Source organism: Neofelis nebulosa, chromosome 3 (genome assembly GCF_028018385.1).
Source record: "Neofelis nebulosa isolate mNeoNeb1 chromosome 3, mNeoNeb1.pri, whole genome shotgun sequence".
Taxonomy (NCBI): Eukaryota; Metazoa; Chordata; class Mammalia; order Carnivora; family Felidae; genus Neofelis; species Neofelis nebulosa.
This window is the reverse complement of record NC_080784.1, coordinates 144,833,701-144,854,269: the sequence shown is the minus strand read 5'-3', so window position 1 is coordinate 144,854,269 and position 20,569 is coordinate 144,833,701. Positions and strand designations below refer to the sequence as shown.

Genomic DNA, 20,569 nt, shown 5'->3' with positions numbered 1-20,569 from the left:
CAAAGAAGTCACCGGTGAGTGGGGAAAGGTAGACCACTTGTGGACTTGCAGATCATCGTAAGGACTCTAGTTAGCCTTCATTCTGAGTGAAATAAGGATACATTGCAGAGTTTTGAGCAGACATGACTGACTAGTGTTCTAAAAGAATTGTTTTGGTGGGGGGATAGGCTAAATGGGTGAGGGGCATTAAGGAGGGCACTTGTTGGGATGAGCACTGGGTGTCATATGTAAGTGATGAATCACTCAATTCTACTCCTGAAACCAATATTGCATTATATGTTAACTACCTTGGATTTAAATTAAAAAATAAATAAAAATAAACAAAAGAATTGTTTTGGCTGTGAAAGGCTGGAGCAGGCAGGCAAGGGCAAAAGGAATTCCAGTGAGACATCTGGTATTCAAAATTGAAGATGGGTCTGGAGATGTCCATTTGGAGTATTTGGCACCTCTACGGTACCTAAGACCATGAAATATCCCATGGGAAGTCACTGATTCCTGGGAGCTCCATTTCTAGAAGCTGCAGCCCATGGCATAGGATGTGTTCCAATCCTCGGGCCAAGTTGACCCCACCTTCTATTGTTTTTTGAGGATAGCAGGATAGCATCAGTCATAACCCGCTACACCAATTAGTTTAATCATTCGGTGTTTCCTGGACACAAATATTTCCACACCATGCACAGTTAGAGCTAGAGGTCATCTACTAAACGTTTCTCATCTTACAGATAAAAAGAGAGGCTCAGAGAGGTTAAATGATTTCACCAAAATTGTAGTGAGTGTAACGGTGGACCTGGGAGTAAAATGGCCTTCTAGCTCAGTACCGTTCTTTATGCCTTCTGGAGCACTTACAATTTTATTAAATGGAACAAGAAAGGTGATAACAGAGAGGTAAAGTCAAAGATCATTTCTGCCACCAACTGTTTCCTTCAGAAAAAAAGTCTACACAGGAGAGCTCTCTTAATGCAGTAATTTTGGCTGCACTTGCATCCCATAGTGTAAAAAGCCACAGAGTGAACTTCAGCTGACCCACTCTCAAAGGGAGAGCTGGAAGGCACCTTCAGAGTTGTTCAGGCCAGGTTTTGAATAAACTGGGGAATGATTTTTGAATTCTAGAAAGGTGGGTGAATAAGGAATAATTTCTTTTATCTAATCAGTCACGATAAATTATTCTTTTCCTCTTCGACTTGGAAGCTAGAGAAGGCAAGAGAAGAAAGAGAATGTGGGTAACTCTGCCATCAGCTTTTGATGATTCTTTTTTTTTTACATTCATTTACTTTTGAGAGGCAGAGAGAGACAGAGTGTGAGTGGGGGAGGGACAGAGAGAGAGGGAGACACAGAATCCAAGACAGGCTCCAGGCTCTGAGCTGTCAGCTCAAAGCCCGACGCAGGGCACGAACCCACAAACCATGAGATTATGACCTGAGCCAAAGTCAGACGCTCAACCGACTGAGCCACCCAGGCACCCCTTGATGATTCTTGATGATGATTTGGAGAAGGCTGGAAAGAGCTAAATCGGCATACAATTGAACATCATTTTTATTTGACTATAGATTGCAATCAGACATATGCTCCACTTCAATTTGTCCCTGGTTCTAGTCCTTTCTTAGCTATTGGTGAGTTATTTGGATTAGCTAATGAGTTCCAATGGGTTATTATATATAGTTTGCAAACCGATATTATATTTGGAGACAGTTCTTTTCATTCAACAGATGTTTATGGAGTATTCACTACTATATGGCAAGCATGAGAAATGCAGTGGTCAAGACAGGTAAGGTATATGTTTTCACAGAACTTACATTGTCACGGGGTTACATAGACAATAAACAAGAAACTAAATAAGTGAACAAGATAAATCCAGATAGTCATAAGTGTTATGAAGGAAGCAACACTGTCAAGAGATGGAGAGAGCTTAGGTGAGCTACCTTAAGTAGGTGGGTCAGGTGACTTTTGGACTAAAAATCTAAATAATAAGAAGGAACCTGCTGCATGGAAGTGTGAGGCATTCCAGGCAAAGGGAAAGTTTAAGAGCAGGGGCCTTGAGGTGAGAACAGTCCTGGGATGTTGGAGGTAATGAAAGCAAGTCAGTATGGTTGAAGCATAGTGAACAGAGTAGGCTAGACTCACATCAGGTAGGACCTCGTAGACCATAGGGAGGAACCAAATTGTAGCCTAAGTGTAGCAGGAGGCCACTAGAGGATCTTAAGCAAAGGAACAATATTATCAATGTATTTATTTGCAATAACACTGAGATTCCTTTTTGAAGAATAGGGTATAGGAGAGCAAGAGTAGGAGCAAGGAGACCCATCAGGAAGCTAATATACTGATGGGGAAAACCAGAGAACCATGAGTCTGGAGGGCAGGGGTTGGGGTGGAAGGTGCTCATGAATAGCAGAAGTGAGAGTTCCTTTCAAACATATTATGTCTAATATACCAATCAGCTATCTGGAGAGGTAGCTGTACAAGAGAGTTTGGAATCCAAGGGGGTGATCAGAGCTAGACAGAGAAAGTTGAGAGTCATCAACATATAAATAGTATTTAAGGTCACAGGACCTGATTCGCTCACCTGCAAGAATTTCCAGAGAGGAGAGAAAAGCTGTGAAGACCAAAGCCTGGGCACATCAACCTTGAGGGCAGGCCGACCCAGCAAAGGAAACTAACTGAGAAGCAACTTCAGTGAGTTGGGGGAGGGCTTAGTGTTGTGCAACTCCAGAAAGGAAAAGATTTCTTAGGAGGGAATAGTCATCTGTGATGAAAACTGCTGCAAGGGATCCCAGGAGATGATCCCAAACCACTGACCTTGGCAAACAGAGTGTGGTGACCTTGACAAGAGCAAGTGCAAAGGAATGACGAGGTGAAAGTTGGACTGTAGGGGTTGAAGAGAACAGGTGATGATGGCATGGAGACAAGTGCAGACAATTTATTTATATCTGTGGTTTCTTTCACCATTTCAGATAGGGATGCAGTGATGAGGTAGGACTGTAACCAGTATTGTTAGAAAGGTGCTAATATTAGGGGTTTAAAAATTTTTTTTTAATGTTTATTCCTTTTTCAAAGAGAGAGAGAGAGAGAGGGAACGGGGGAGGGCAGAGAGAAAGGGAGACAGAATCTGAAGCAGGCTCCATGCTCTGAGCTGTCAGCACAGAGCCCGACACGGGGCTCGAACTCCCAAATCGTGAGATCATGATCTCAGCTGAAGTTGGATGCTTAACCAACTGAGTCACCAGGTGTCCCTAATCTTAGGTGTTTGGTGAATTAAAACTAATATGGGGCACCTGGGTGGCTTGGTCGGTTAAGTGTCCGACTTCAGCTCAGGTCTATGAGCCTGCATCGGGCTCTGGGCTGATGGCTGAGAGCCTGGAGCCTGCTTCCGATTCTGTGTATCCCTCTCTCTCTGCCCCTCCCCCATTCATGCTCTGTCTCTGTCTCAAAAATAAATAAACTTAAAAAAAAAAAAAGCTGCTGAGGATTCAACTCAGTTTAAAAAAAACAACAAAAAACTAATATACATTCATAGGACATTTGATCTCCTGTGTGTAGTTGGGTGGATTAAGCTTTCATGGAGTCTCCTTGATGTTTATACATGCAGTTCTAATCATTCTTTGACACTAGTTTCTTGGGGCTGTTTTCTGCAGCAATACCCAAATAGAACAAAAGGCAAAAATAATAAAAGCCAGCATTTATGGAGCACTTAGTGTGCTGTTTAGTGGTGATTAGTTCATTTAATACTTACTTCAAATGGTAGGGGCTATTTAATCCCTTTCTGATAAGATCACATGGCCTCCTCTAAAATCCAGGTAGTTAATTTATAATTGAAATCTTGCAACACAGCTTGAACTTGGGAAATGCTTGTATTTCGACAAAATTATTTATTTTATCTTTTTCCTTTTCCTCTCATCCAAATACCCCTAACCATGCTTATACAGCAGTGTGGGATTGGAACCCAGGCAATCTGGGAGCTCCAGCCCCCTGCTGCTTAATGAACATCCTTTATCTCAAGGCACATGGAAAGGAGACTCCATAAAGGAAAAGCAGACGGCATTTGATAAAGTCAGTGTTGCTACAAAATTGCATACCAGTAATAATGAATTGAGCTAGAAATGAAAATTTTATTCTGGAAACCTCTTAGTGGTGTTTAAAAAAGAAAAAAAATCTGCATACCAATAGAGACTGCATTTACAGAATGCTAGTCCTGTAACATTACTCAACATTCTCCCTCCAAAACTCATTTTCACCTTGATAATGAATTGCCCCTGAAAATCAAGATAGACTGTCATGCATATACATTTTTCTTTTGAAAGTGTTTTGGCATTTTCCTACCTGACAGCTAGTAAAACAGATGATTGATTGGATACTTTTACTATCTCGAAGGCTGATTCTTATTTTGGGTGGGGTTATAATGAAAATAAGGGCATTCCCTGAGGAGTAACAAGCCCATAGGAGGAGTCTTTATCCTCTAAATTAGAAAAGCCTAGCACTCATTGGTGCCCAGGAAGTGCCCTAGACTGGCATTGTCTTGTTGTTCTAATCTGAAAATGACAGCATAGAACATAGCCGAAGGCACGAAGCATTTTATCATAGGTGATGCAGCTTTAATTGGTATGTGGAAGGCATGCTTGTGGAATTAGTCCTCAGAATACTGGCCAACCAGATCACTTTCAACATTTCCCAGTGTTTAGTTTCGTCTTATAATTAAGTAACAACGATCATTTCCTGACAGCTAATAACTAGCTAAAGGAGTTAGAAGCCTCATTAGGTTTATAATTTATCAAATTCTAAGCTCTTCATTTGCAGTGTTGCAAAAAGAGAAAGCATCCTCCAATTCCAAACTGATTAAAGACAATCTCTCCAAGCATATTTCATAAGTGAGTGTTAATTTGTTCATCAAAGGCTGACTTTGTTATTTTCCAAGTTTTTTTGAAATAACAATTATTACTTAAGCAGGAAAAAATGTTTATGTGGCTTTAATAGAGATGTATTGAACTGTGTACACACATACACACACACACACAAACACACACACACACACATACACGTGTGCCTACTAAACAAAAGTAAAATCAATAGGCCATGTATCCTTTAAGGCTCTTTTTGTGACAATTCCACATGCTTTCCTGAGAGCATGCTTGACTATCCATTAATTCCAGAAATAGCATCGTTACATGTACTCCACAAATATTGATTGAGCACCTAGTTTGTGCTAGGCACTATTCTAAATGTTGAGTATACAGCAAGGAGACAAAAACTCCTGTCCTTACTGGGCTTGGAACCCAATCTTTATAATTTCTGTCTTCAAGATTACCCAGAAGATTATGTAGGCCTGGAAGACCACACATTAAATGTCTTCAAAGCGGTCCAGTTAAAGGTAGGAAGGGTCCTTGCTGGATCATCTTGGCCACCATACCTCTGACTGTCTTCTCATCAATATAGCCATTGCATAGTGGCCTCAGGTTTTCTCCCTGATCAACCATACTCTTGAGATCATAATCTTCCTGCTAGTGGGAAAAAGTACAATCTTTTCTCTTACGGGACCTAGTGCTTTCCTCTTCATTTTGGAACCTGACCTGAGCTGGTCACAAAATGACTTCTAATCCCTTGATGAAAACATTCATTTCTACAGTTTGATGTGGGGACAGTCAGACCTATAATTTAGGCTCTGGAATTCTAGAAATATGGAGCTCAAGTTACCATGATGCTTCTAAGTGACTTCCATCCTGCCCAGACCACATTGAAAAGACCTCTAGAGAAATGGAACAGTATCTTTCTAATGGTACTTACTCTGAGACTTCCATCAGAGTTCCTGTTGGGAATCCCTCAAATATCTTTCCCTTCCATATTCTAATGCATCCTTGGGGCACAGTAACCCTAGGTGCTCAAAGAAACTCCATTATATCTTCTGCCATAGGAGCAACTCAAGACATGAGATCTTCTGGGATCTTCAGCGTTGGCCAAAATGCAAAGCAGAACCCCAGGAAGGCTTCTGGAATTTGGTTAGTGTTAACACACCAGTCCTGGATTTCAGCATCAGAGATGTCCATCATTGTCCTGCATAGAACATGTGGACATTGGCCCTGGCACCTTACATGAAAATTATCCTTCTGGTGTTCCAACTGCTTCTCTTGGTTCTAGACTATTGGAAACTAAGAGTTGGGACTACCCAGTTCTCATGTTGCTAAATCCAATTCTTCAATATGTGTTCCTGGGAACTCTTCTTGCCCTGAGTATATTTAATAAACAGGCAGAATGGGTGGTTGATGCCCCCTTTATTTTATTTGAAGATTGTTTTTTCTGAATTTCTATAGAAATTCAGAAATTTCAACATGTTCTTCATTACTTTAAGTGCCATGGGATAAATATTTGAAGGAACAGGGTGCCTGGCTAGTTTAGTTGGTAGAGCATGCGATTCTTGATCTCAGGGTTATGAGTTCAAGCCCCATGTTGGGTGTAGAAATTACTTAATAATAAAATCTTAAAAAAATTTTTTGAAGGAACATCCAGCTATTTTAAATCATTCGGCAGACTTAACAGTGCAGAAACAAACACACATCTCTACTCATTCGACAGATACTCCAATCATTAGGAACCCAAGGGGAAACAAGTTGGTAATTAATGGACATGCTATGTGACTATTCTCACATAAAGTATAGGGACTCAGAAGCAGGCTTTCACTTCATCCCTGAAATTACTACTGATTTAAAGTCACTTTTCCTAATGTGCCTGGCAATCCCGTTTGCCTATAATTTCTGAAGAGTTACAGTCTTTGAATTCAGTCCTGAATGGGAGGAGAGATAGTTCTATGCAATATACACATTTATTTAAGTAATTAGAAGTTTTCACAAGAAAGAAAATTTTACAGTGCTTTTCTGAATGGGCATACTCTTTCATGGAAAGATGGGCCTGGAGGGGTGAACCAAAATACTGTGGATGCCATAGGGAGGGGCTCTCTATTTCACATTGTTTTTCTGGGTCTAGTGAAAACATAAGGATCGAAGGCTGGGCCTCACCCTGGTGATATAATCAGGAATGGAAGCTTGGTAGCAAATAATGAGGACAACAGAAGAACCATTATGTTTAGAGAAGGAAAGTTCTCAAAAAAAAGAGAGAGAGAGAGAGACTACTCCAAATAATTCAGGCTCCTTTTCTCTTTTTCTTGTGTGAAATCGAACGTTTCCGTTCTCTGTTTAGCCTTTACAGGTGGTGATATCATTTTGAGAAGATACGCTTAGGGGCTTTAGAAGCCAAAGACAACCTCAGAGTCACTGGCTTCTCTGGGCAATGGGAATCTCGCCACAGGAGAAACAAAGTATGAAAGTAGAAAATTCTACCCTGAATGACAAATCTATATGTTCTAAGGATGAATCCAAACTTTGGAAGCTGTGGGACTGTCCTCAGTCAGAAGTGAAACTCTTTCAATTGCTTGCATTGGGGAAACACCCTTGTCTCTAGGTTTGGGGATCATGAGTCAAAGCCAAGGACTGGAACCTCGCTAAGTCTGTGTGTGTTGGGCCTTGAAAGGGAGTGTGCTATGTTCTGGGATTGGCGCCTCTTCTGTAATGCTTTTCCCCTCCCAGGCCTCCAGGTCAGGTCTGGCAGGATTTAATGACTCTGAATCTCTGCAATGAGTGGCATCTGGATAGCCCAGGGGGACTGGCAACAGCACAAAATTGGCACAGGGGTTGGAGAGCAGGTGGAGGGATAGAAAACTGGATGCCTAAAAGGTGGTCTTTTGGGGGAGGTCAAAAAAATCTTTTGCCAAGCCTGTTAGGTGAGTCACCAGGAGAACTGAATCTCAACTGTTGTCCATTCTAAATTTTTTTCAAAAATAGCACTGAATGTATAGAAACTTCTGAAATGAATTGTCTGATACTGTATACTTCTATTTACCCCTAAAAAGAGAAAGTTAGATGGTTGGTTGATAGGTTGTTAGTTATTTTCAATGCATGGACTGCCTTTAAACTCCAGGTATTAGTATTAAACAAATCAAAAATATTTTTAGTCAAAAAATATTTTTAGTCAAATTTGTCTAGGATGCAGTGGGACCCGGCCAAGTGGGTTCAACACCTTAAAGAGCATGAGTCATCCATGAAGATCATCCCTTCTCATTTTCTTTTGAGTCATCATCTGCACAGCTTTAAAATTACCTTCAGGAATAAGGCAACATAGGCTGACTTTTTTTTAAAGCAAATTTAAAAGACAGAAATCTTTCATGTCTGTTTCCCCTGCAGTATGGTCTTAGAGAATGAGTCCTCCGGGGATCATATCCAGAGAGATGGCGTGTTCACCACCTCTGAAGACTCTAAAGCTTTTGTCAAACCTCAAAGTGACCTAAGCTCTTCAGGAGGGAGGGACATTTTAGGTCATGAATAACATAGACAAACCCAGAACTCTCATGGATCTATAAGCTCTTGCCTCTGTAGAAACCAGAGTGGGCTTTGGGGAGGGAGGAATCATCATCCCGCACACACATTTGTAAGGCAGTCCCCTGGAAGCAGCCAGAAGCCAGATCTTTGAGAGGTCTCAGAACCTACCTTAACTTGGGTTTCAAAGAACTGCTAACATCTTTGGCTGGCAACCCTAAGCAGGCTTGGTTCTGGTTACAGAGAGACCTTCTAAACAACCCCAGAAAGTAGCTACTTACCGAGCCCCTAATAAATCCAAATGGAACTCCAAAATCCCTGCTATTGAGGGATGTGCATTTCGTTGAAGCACCCCTGGTATCACAAGGCCCCCCCTGAAATGAGTGTTTTCTCTGAGGAGTGTTTGGGTTCTCTTGTTTGTTTTCTGCCTGTTGGCCCTTTCCACCACGTCCAGCTCTCTTCCTTTTCATGGGCACAGCAGAGCCTATTACTGCAAATTGGTGATGAGGCAAGGTGGCTGGGAGGTGCTCCCGCATGGGGGAGTTCTGTTGTTTTTATAACCGGTGCCAGCTCTGAGTAGATGGTGAGTAAGAGCCTCTTCCTCTTCCCTCTGGGCTGCCCTCGTCTCCCATGCCAATCTTGCTGTTGGCCTGTTTCGGATATGGTGCTAAGCAAGGGCGGCTGCCTGGCTCTGATGCTTCCCAGGCTCAGGACTCAAAACTCGAGAAGGCAGCAAAATCCGTAAGTGAGGGCTGCATTGGCCTGTGTTTCCTGTTAGCCAGTATTCCTGCATGAGGGCTTCTGGGGAGAAGTGGCAAATGCGAAGGCAGTCAAAGAGCGTTTGTTACTCCTACTTCCTCCATTAGGTAAATTGAAAGTGCTCGCTTGGCACACAAGAGCAAAATGGATGGTGAATGCACCTTCCAGTGACTTTTGGGCTGATTTTAGGTTAGATGGCCTTTTCTGCAAAAGAATCTTAATGCTGGCAAGTTTCTTTCTTTCTTTTCTTCTTTCTTTTTTCTTCCTTCCTTTCTTCCTTTCTCTTTCTTTTTTTTTTTTTTTTTAACAGAAATAACATCTGTTTGTTCATTCTTATGTTTGAACATTACAATATAAGAGCAATTATGGTTATCCATACTTTATACTCCATACATTAATTTGCCATTTTCCATTCTGGTTTTGAGAATAATGTTTGTTTTGGATTTTAGTTGCTCTTTTGTGTGCCTCACTAACTTGTTTGCCGGCTGCCAGATTATTACAAGCAGATATAAAGGGGAGTTTTCTTCTGGAGAAACCTCCACAGTTCATGCTCAAAGGATATGTTTGTATACCCTACAGAGGAAGAAAGTAATTCATTAGTATCTTTGTGTGTGTGTCTATGGTTTCTTTCTTTCTTTTTTCTTTACTTTTCTTCTTCTTTTTCTTTTTTTCTTTTTTTTTTTTTTTTGGTAGCTGTAATCCGCAGTTTCTGCATCTTTTAGCATAAATATCAGTTTCTCATTTTGTAACATGATTTCTTTCCAAACTTGTAGTTTAATTGAATCTAGCTTTGAGTGACACTTTAAAAAATGCTCTCCCGCATCAGAAGCATTTCTCCAAGCCAGGTGCTCTTCATGCTCACCTGCTGGCAGTGTTTGATTAGCAGCCAGCTACAACCGGGTGTTCGTATTTGTGCCAAGTCCATTCTATACATGGCGGTCTGTGCTTGAGAAGATGAGTCATGCTAATTACTCAGACCCCTTCCTTGGAGGTAATGTGCCAAAATCACAGAGCAGAAAAGCCAGAAACAGTATGAGCCTTGGTATTGATGGACCATAAAATCAGAATTTCATCTCCTAAGATTGCTTTGTTCTCAGATACATCACCCTTTCCAGCTATGAGCTCACCAACCCTCTCTCTATCTCTGGGCCAGTTGGCATCACTGCCATTCTACAGACGCAGAATGGGAGATGCAGCTGGGCAAGCCAAATTGCCCCAAAGCCAGGTGATCTAGCTAGAACGGGGAGCCAACTCCCTTGACTTCTCTCCAGCCCCTTGCTGTCTCAGACGACGCGGCTTAGCGGAGAGACCCAGAGGCTCAGTTGAAACTGCAGTGTTGCCTGAAAGTGATCTGTATGTGAATTATCAGTCAGAAGCCAGGAGAAACTGGATCAAACAGTGGATGCACAAATGGAGATTGGGTGAAGGCAGCAGGGAATGAAGCTAAAAATGAGGGAATCTGGGATGTAAGTCCAAGAATGTAGGGAATATCCTTTTTATGCAGGCCACGTTGCCTCTCTTAACTGTGGGCTGAAATATGCTAGATAATATATGTCATACAGCAAATACAGAATATCCTCCAGTAGGAAATGGTAGTCAAAGGAAAGCTAATGCATAAACTTAAATCATTAATTTAGTAAATATTTATTTATTGAGTGTCTCCCATGAGCTGAATCCTATGAAATTCATCTTTATAACCTCACTGCCTGTCACATGGTAGATAGATTAGATGAATGGATGGATTGATGGATAGGTGGACACACGTTGTCCATGACATTTTTTTTTTAATTTTTTTTTAACGTTTTATTTCTTTTTGAGACAGAGAGAGACAGAGCATGAATGGGGGAGGGGCAGAGACAGAGGGAGACACAGAATCAGAAGAAGCAGGCTCCAGGCTCTGAGCAATCAGCCCAGAGCCCGACGCGGGGCTCGAACTCACGGTCGGCGAGATCGTGACCTGAGCTGAAGTCGGACACTTAACCGACTGAGCCACCCAGGCGCCCCTGAAATTTTCTTTTAAGGACTTCCTGTCTTCTCCCCGCTCTTCCTCCCTTGGGAGGGCCCATGCAGTTCAACAGAGACTCCTGCCCCACCCCTCCCAGAACCACCCACTCGCAGGAAGGAGAATTTCCTTAATGAAGGCCAGTGAACATGGGCTGTGTGCCCACAGGGAGGAAGGCTTTATATACTTTTACCCAGATTGAATCTGGGAAAACCATGTCAGGAAGAAGGCCACACCCTAGCCAACTCAGGGGAGTAGCATTTGCATGTTATAGCCTTCACTGCAGCAAACCCAACACAGGTGTATACTCTCTGGGTCAGGCAATCAGAGCGAATTTGCCCCCAGGTCTCCAGAGGTCCACCACCCTTCATCCACTATCTCTTGAGCTTGCCTCCTGGATCCCAGCTTCATCTCAGACGTATGCAGCCAGGATCTAGGAAAGGCACACCAGGCACCATTATTTATTGAATGCCCTCAATGCATTGGCCTCAAACCAAATGCAGAATTAGATTACTATACCTGACCAGTTGGTTCACATTTTAAACAAATAAATAGGCAGATAGAGGTGAACTAAGTAGAAGGGAAGGTGGAAATATACTCCAGGGAGAGGCTGGTGCCAGAGAGGGAAAACCGGTCAGAGCCTGTCATTTTGAGAGCTTAAGTAGGACGGATCTTAAAATATTTCAGATCCAGGGGCGCCTGGGTGGCGCAGTCGGTTAAGCGTCCGACTTCAGCCAGGTCACGATCTCGCGGTCCGTGAGTTCGAGCCCCGCGTCAGGCTCTGGGCTGATGGCTCGGAGCCTGGAGCCTGTTTCCGATTCTGTGTCTCCCTCTCTCTCTCTGCCCCTCCCCCGTTCATGCTCTGTCTCTCTCTGTCCCAAAAATAAATAAAAAACGTTGAAAAAAAAATTTTTTTTTTAAATATTTCAGATCCAGCTCCATGTTTTTGATCAGCCAGAGAACAGGCAAACTTGGGTGGGAGAGGGAAAAATGAGTCACACACTTCGTGCCTTTAATGTTAATTCATTCCTTTGTGGTTGTTTCTGTCTTTGGGCTACCCCTGTGCCTTGTATGTGCCTCTGACAAAGCACGTGGCCAGCCATTACCAAGCAATTATTTTTTTACTTTCCATCGCCTCCAATGGAACATGAACTCAATGAGGGCAGGGACTTTGTCTTCTTCACCTCTGAATTCCCAAAGCCTGATCAATACATGCTTCCTGAATTTACATATGATACCCACATCAGTGACTATAGCTGAATTTCCAATGAGAACTTGGGCCAGGATGTTAGATGCTCTAGGAATTCAAAACAGAGGTAACTATGGATTGGAGGGATCTGACAGCTTTCTTGAATATAGTATTATTCTCTGGGATCTGAGATGATGGGATTGAGACTGGGAGGTGGGCAATTGCCTGAGGCAAAGGCTCAGAATTGGGGGTACTCTTGTGGTTCCCAGGGAACGATGAATGAGCCAGTGTGGCTGAAGCAGAGGGTTCCTGTTTGAAATGTTGGTGTCACATACAAAAAAGGCAGGGTGAGGCCAGTGTGTGAAGGGACAAATGAAATTGTTTGCAATTGAAATTTTCAACAGTGGGAATCACAGAAGTCATTTGAGCTAGGCTTTAAAAGATAAAAGGAGAGCTCAGAAGAGCTGAACCCAGCAATGCCCCAGCCATGCCAGGCAAGACAGCTTGGAGCATTAGGTGCTAGAGGCAAGGAGCCTACGTCAGAAGGGACAGCAGCAATCTATGAGTTAAGTGATCAAATTCTGATCTTAGAAAGGTGACAGTGGGAATGATTTTCCAGATTTGGTGGGGAGACTGTTTTGAGACAAGTGTATCATTCGTATTCACAATTTTCTGTAAATAAGGATTCAAATAATGATGGCTGAACTCTTAGTGCTTAATCTATGCCAGTCACTATTAGCATTTTTATGTAGTATCTCAATACACCCTCACAACACCTCTTTGAGGTATTATTATTATTAGCCCTATTTGACAGATAAATTAACTGAGGCATGGAGATTAAGAAAGGTGCCCAAGATCATACGGTGAGTGAGACATAGAGCCAGGATTCAAAACAGGTTGTAAGACTGCATACCTCAAAGTGTTCACCACAAATACTTAAACAAGTTCATGGGAGGGTTTATGTATGATGGAGGAGGCTCTAAAATGTGATGTGTGTTATCACCATTTCGAAAGGAGAATAGAGAAGCATTTCTTACATTAGCTTATCTATCATCATTATTAGTGCCTACTCTGGTTTATACTGATCAGTATTCATTAAAATTTAGAATCTGTAACAGGATAATATGCTTCTTTTTAAACATTGACTTTCCTACTTTAAAAATTAATAATATTCACAATAGGGGCACCTGGGTGGCTCAGTTGGTTAAGCATCTGACTTCAGCTCAGGTCATGATCTTGCAGTCTGTGAGTTCGAGACCCACGTAGGGCTCTGTGCTGACAGCTCAGAGCCTGGAGCCTGCTTCGGATTCTGTGTCTCCCTCTCTCTCTCTGCCCCTCCCCCGCTCATGCCCTGCCCCTCTCTCTCTCAAAAATAAATAAGCATTAAAAAAATAATATTCACAATAAATATCAAAATATTCCAGAAATAGCAGATATAAAGTGAATATCCTGAGCAATCCTAATTGCTCCTTAAATCATTCTCCATTGTTGTGTGAAAATTCCTCCAGCCTTTTTCTTTTATATATGCTTATATAATGTCATCATATTATCCTCATTCTCATCATTTATGTTAATAATAATCCTTTTGCTCAGAGGTAATCACTCTGTTTTGTAATATGCTTTTTTATTTAATATATTTTGTACATCTTTCCGTGTGAGGACACACAGTTTTCTTGCCTTTCAAAGTTACACAGGGATTCACAGTCACTTTCAACATGACCTCCAGTCTGGATTCATGTTCTTTTCCAATCAACAGAGCAATACGTCTGACATGACCTAGATTCTTACCTCAATGCCACTTTGTTCCTTCTGTGTCTGGGATACAGGGCTCAAGGAGAAGCAAGCTCGAGTGGGACTCAGTTTTCTGTTTCCGGGAAAATAACAGAAGCTGGCGTTTCTCTAGTATCCCTATGATCCAGCAACTATTCCTAGCCCCACTTTATAGATGGGGAAACTAGAGAGATTAAGTAACTTACACTTGTGCAAGATCATACAGTTAGACATTAGAGAGTCAGAACCTGAACCCAGGCTCTTGTGCCTGCAAAGCCTGTTTATTTAGCACCACCCTTTCCCTTTATCTCTTTTTACAAGTCTTTTACCTGAGTAATAGGAAGGGGGTTCCATAGCATCATATTGCAGTCAGCTGCAGAGGAAAAGTTAGTCAATAAAGGTGAGCTCTGCTATTTCTCATTAAGGCACACTTCACAAATACCTGCACGGAAAGGGGGTGTTGTCTAAAGAAGCACATCCCCTCCCTGTGGGTCACTAGTTAGTGTGGAATGTGACCCACTATCTCCCAGCAGTCCCAGGGGACACTTCCTAGGACTCGAACCTCGTTCAGTGTCTCTCCTGCTGGTGGAGGCCAGGGAAGGGGAGTCTCAAAGGTTCCTTGGGTGAAGTGGAGTTCCCCACTTTCCAATCGAGTGACATGACAGCAGCAGCAAGGCTCTATCTATCCACCCAGTACAACCCACACACAAATTTCAAAAGAGACAATTTAAGTGGATAAGCGTAGATAAACAATCTTGGTGGAGCGTCCTTACAAGGACTTTGTTCTTTTGTTTTTGTTTTGTTTTGTTTTGTTTTGTTTTGTTTTTGTCTAAGTGAACTAGACTGGTTTAACAAACAGCCCCCTTTAATGGAATAAAGTAACTCCTTTGCTTTGTGCTAGGAGAGCCTAGCTAGGACATATAAAATGATCAAATTATTTCTTCCCAAGGTAGGCATTTTCACAGCGCTTCAGCATCAGAAGGGAACTAAAAATTAAGCAGTTCAGATTCTTGTCTCATATGTTTTACAACAGCCCCCTGAAGTAGGCAAGAAGCTTCCATTTGAATACTGTCAGGGAAAGTGAACTCACTAAGTACAGAAGCAGACTGTCTCAGGGCACCTGGGTGGCTCAATTGGTTAAGCGTCTGACTCTTGGTTTTGGCTCAGGTCGTGATCTCATGTTCTTGGGTTTGAGCCCCACATCGGGCTCCTTAGTGTGCAGGGGGGGGCCTGCTTGGGATTCTCTCTTTCCGGCTCTCTCTGCCCCTCCCCTGCTTGAGCTGTCTCCTACCTTCAGTCCTTTCATCCTTCTTGGACCAAACAGAAGCCATTGAATGGTTTTTCCACTTCACCACCTTGCAACCTTTTGAGCACAGTTACCATTTCCCTGACAAATCTTGTCTTTTTAGGTTAGTCTTGAATTCCTTCACCCATCATTCCTGTGTCATGATCTAGAGTCCTGGGTGCTAAGGTTTTTCTTCCTTGATTGTGCTCCAGATTGTCCATGACCCTTTCAGATGGGTGACATGTAACACAGAACACAGTGCTTCAGGGAGGACCGGATGAGGCAAATTGCTTACCTTGTTCTTGATGGTCTACTTCGATCAGGTGCATTAAACATAGGACTTTGCCCAATTCTTCAAAACAAGGGGAAACCAAGGAACTTTATTCTGGAAAGTTTGCAAATAAATCAATTCACCAATTTATTTTTCTTCAAGCAATAATATAGGGAAAAGAAACCTATGGACCTAGATTTTTCATTTGGTGTATTGTAGCATCTTTCTGATATGCCACTTTTTGTCATAATATTCCTCCGTGGTCCATCTATACGCTAGGAATTGTGTGGGAAAACGGTGCTTAACTTTTCATTAGTGTTAAGTCATGACTCCTGGGGCTTCTTAAAAGTGTCTTAAAAATTGAAGAGATAAAATATTGTAGAGTATTTCTGGATGCCAGTGATTCTTTGAAGTGGAGAGCTAGCCTCTTAAAGACCAGGATATTTTGTTAGCAGCTCCCCTCCCCGCCCCCCACCACCACCTTACTGCTGCTGCCTTGATGGAATCAAGTTTCTGTGAACTCTTTCAGATTGCCTTGAAAGGTTTACTACTTCCCTCCTCTACCACAGGATTTAGGTCCCCACTCCAGATCCAGATTAGTTTTTGTAACACTAGAAGAAAGTAAAATAATAGAGTAGGTTTCTCTCAAAAAGCTTTCTTTGATTATAAACTGTGTCCATGTACATGTAAGATTTGATTACACCTTAGACTTCTCTGGAAAAATTAGTGTTGGGATATACAAGAAAATGTGTGGTGAGGGTATATGAAGGTGGGAGTACATTAGACGCTCTTGTACCATTTTCTAAAAAGTGTATGATTGGGGGGTCTGTACAGAAAAATGTCATCAAAAGTCGGTACATATAAGGAAACCATTGTCAAAATTAACACTGTTCTTCAGCCATTTGCTAAATAAGAAAAGAAGGGCAAAATCTTTCTTTTTTTTCCCGCTTACTATAGTATCTTTAATATCTCTCTAAACAAAGAGCACTGTCCAATGTGGAAAGGAAGGGCAAAATCTTAAAGACAAATGAATTTTAAATAAACAACAACTAATTATAGCAGGGAATGTGTTGGAAAGAGTGGTTATATGTAATTATATAGTAATTATATTGAAAATGTAATCACATGCTACCTAAACATTTGCTGGGGAATAAATCCACCCCCTGCAACCATCCCCTTCTGATCTCAAAGACCTACATTGACTTTGTAAAATGTGTGATATGGTTTCCACTCTGAAAAGGGTGACCTTTTCCAGGGCAATTAAAAGGTGCTGCTTTGAGGATATTGGAACCCATGCTCAAAGGGATAAAAGGAAATTGAAACTTCTATTAAAAGGAGCTAATGATGCCTAGAGCAGTTGGGATTAAAAAAGAACAAAGTCAATTTTAAAAAAGATCTCCAAATCAAAGAGCAGCTTTTCTCATCAAATACCAAGAGAAAGCAAAATGATTTTTGATGAAAAATGGGGCAATGGAATCAGCCTTTCACCTACATCCTGGGGCTTCAGTCAAAAGTGGTAAGAAGTTTTGAGCAAAATCCTTTGAACTTTTTGGGAGGAATGTGCTACATGTATTTAAGATAATGTCATGAAAGATAAACTAGCTTGTCTCTCAAATTAGGTACATATTGAAAGGATAACAATAAAATATAGTGTGTATAAGACTGATTTATAATTGATTCCCCATCTGACAAAATAATTCCAGAGTTAAAAAGCTAGCATTTTAAAACATAGAAATATAGTTGATGTATATAACATTATACCAGTTTTAGGTGTACAAAATAATGATTTGATATGTCTATGCATTGCAAAATGATTACCACGGTAAGTTTAGTTAACATCCAGCACCACCCCTAGTTATGATTTTTTTCCTTGTGATAAGAAGATACATCCTTCTTATCTGTGATAGAAGACTGTTAAGATTTACTCTCTTAGCAACTTCCAAATATACAATACAGTATTGTTAACTCTGGTTACCATATTACACATTTCATCCCCAGCACTTACTTATTTTATGTCTGGAAGTTTGTACCATTTGACTACCCGTCACCCATTGTGCCCACCCCCCACCCCCTGCCTCTGGCAAACACCAATCTGTTCTCTGTATCTGTGAGGTTTTTTTTATTGTTGTTGTCGTTTTAGATTCCACATATAAATGAGATCATTTAGTATTTGTTTTTCTCTGTCTTACATATTTCACCTCACATAATGCCCTCAAGGTCCATTCATCTTGTTGTAAATGGCCGCATTTCTTTCTTTACATGGCCAAATAATATTCCATTGTATATATATACCACAACTTCTTTATCCATTTATTTATCAATAGACACTTGGGTTGGTTCCATGTCTTTCTATTGGAAATAATGCTACAATGAACATGGAAGAGCAAGTGAGTATCTTTGTTTTCCTCAGATAAATACCCACAAGTGGAATTACTGGATCATATGGTAATTGTAGTTTTAACTTTTTGAGGAATCCCCATAGGGTCTTCTACAGTGGCTGTACCAATTTACATTCCTACCAACAGTGCACAAGGGTTCCCTTTTCTCCACATCCTCACCAATACTTGTTATTTCTTATCTTTTTGATAATCATTCTAACGCTCATGAAGTGAAGCCTCATTGCAGTTCTGGGTTGCAGTTGCCTGATGATGTGTGATGTTGAGCACATTGTCATGTACCTGTTAGCCCTTGTTATGTCTTCTTTGAAAAAAATATCTATTCATTCCCTTTACCCATTTTTAACTTGAATTCTTAAAAATTATCTTTGCTCTTCAACTGTATGAGTGCCTTACATATTTTAGATATTAACCACTTATTAGAAATATGATTTGCAAATGTTTTCTCCCCTTCTATAGGCCACCTTTTTATTTTGTTGATGGTTTCCTTTGCGTGCAGAAGACTTTAGTTTGATGCAGTCCCATTTGTTTATTTTTGCTTATGTTGCTTTTGGTATAAAAATCCAAAAAATCGTCGCCAAGACCAATATCAAAGAGCTTACTTCCTATGTTTTATTCTAGGAACTTTATGGTTTCAGGTCTTATGTTCCAGTCTTTAATCCATTTTGAGTTAATTTTTGCATATGGTGTAAGATGCCGGTACAGTTTCCTTGTTTCGTGTACAGCTCTGTAGCTCTCCCAATGCCATCTGCTGAAGAGACTCTCCTTTCTCCGTTGTATATTCATGGGTCTTTTCTCATAAATGAATTGACCATATATGCGTGGGTTTATTTCTGGGCTCTCTATTGTGTTGCATTGATCTGTGGGTCTGTTTTTATGTCAGCACCACCCTGTTCTGTTTACTACAGCTTTGAAGTATAGTTTGAAATCAGGAAGTGTGATAGTTCTGGCTGTGTTCTTCTTCTCAAGACTGCTTTGGCTTTTTGTGGCCTTTTGTGGTTCCATACAAGTCTTAGTATTGTTCGCTCTATTTCCATGAAAAAAATGCCACTGGAATTTTGATAGGGATTACACTGAATCTGTAGGTTGCTTTGGGTAGTATGGACATTTGAACAATATTTTTCCCATTCATGAGCATGGGATATCTTACCATTTATTTATGTCTTCTTCAACTTCTTTCACCAATGTCTTATAGTTTTCAGTGCACAGCTCTTTCCCCTCCTTGGCTAAATTCATTCCTGGGTATTTTATTTTTTGATGCAATTGCAAGTGGGATTGTTTTCTTAATTTCCAAAACCTAGCATTTTGATGACCTGTGATGCACACAGTGACAACTGTTAGATGATTGCTGTGATGGTAATTATTATAACCTTGGTATGAGGCTCACTCCTGAATACAGTTGATAGTAACTATCTATGCTAATCTGTTCAGTCTGCCATAATAGAATACCACAGATTGCATGGGTTAAACAGCAATTTATTTTCTCAGAGTTCTGGAGGCTGGAAATTCCAAGGTCAAGGTTCTAGCATGATTTGGTTTCTGGTGAGAGCTTTCTTCCTGGTTTGCAGATGGCCACCTTCTCTCTATGTCCTCATGTGGCTTTTCCCCGGTACATACAACAGTGTGCATACAGAAAGAGGGTGGGAAGTGAGCTGTCTGGTGTTTCTTATGAGGACACTAATTTTCTTAGTTCAGGGCCCCACCCTTATGACCTCATTTATCCTTAATTACTTCTTAGAGGCTCTCATTACTGAATATAGCCCACACTTGGGGGTGGGGGTGGGGATGGGGCATAGGTTAGGCCTTCAACATATAAATTTTGTAGAGAGGGACACAAACATTCAGTCTATAACACATACAATAGTAATGAAGAAGTCAGGGACTTTCTGGGATTGTGCTTCCTACCACACTTGCACACCAATGAATAATGCCTTTGCCACTTACACGGTAGTTAAAGGAGTGTCTAACAAGCCATCAGGAAACCTACGAGCAGGCTACTGCTTCATTTTGTGTTTAAATAATAAATGAACTAAATTGCTCAAGCCAAGGGGTACCACATGCTTGACATAACCAGCAGAAGTCTCTTCATTACAAATTTGCTTTAACTTCCTTGAGATTTGTTTAATGGCACGATAGTCCATGGGAAACTCTCTATCATAAGTTATCACTTTTGGACATTGGTTATCTATCCAGCAAATCAGGTCATTAGCAAAGAAAGCCTCACAGAGTCCAACTTACTACTGCTGAATTTTGACCTGGCTATGGTTTTAATAGTGGATAAAGCATTATTTTAGAATTAAAAAGGTTTTCTAAATTTTTTTCTTAATTTTTTCTTAATTTCTTTAATTTCTAAATTTCTTTATTTATTGTTGAGAGACAGAGACACAGCATGAGCATTGGAGGGGCAGAGAGGGGGGAGACGCAGAATCTGAAGCAGGCTCCAGGATCCGAGCTGTCAGCACAGAGCTTGATGCGGGGCTCAAACCCACGGACAGTGAGATCATGACCTGAGCCCAAGTCAGACGCTTAGCCTACTGAGCCACCTA

General features: G+C 41.1%; 1 protein-coding gene across 6 annotated transcripts in view; it reads left to right on the top strand.

The window, feature by feature from the left end:
* SHROOM3 (shroom family member 3) overlaps positions 1–20,569 on the top strand; it is a 323,421-nt gene that overhangs the window by 184,721 nt on the left and 118,131 nt on the right. Inside the window, exon 1 of one of the 6 annotated variants that reach the window (XM_058722189.1) lies at positions 8,949–9,092. The exons of the other annotated variants lie outside the window; for them this stretch is intronic. Within the exon in view, the coding sequence (XP_058578172.1) occupies positions 9,013–9,092 (80 nt within the window). The 5' untranslated portion in view covers positions 8,949–9,012. Of the gene's footprint in view, positions 1–8,948; positions 9,093–20,569 lie in introns of those variants that run through there. 6 annotated transcript variants of the gene reach the window in all.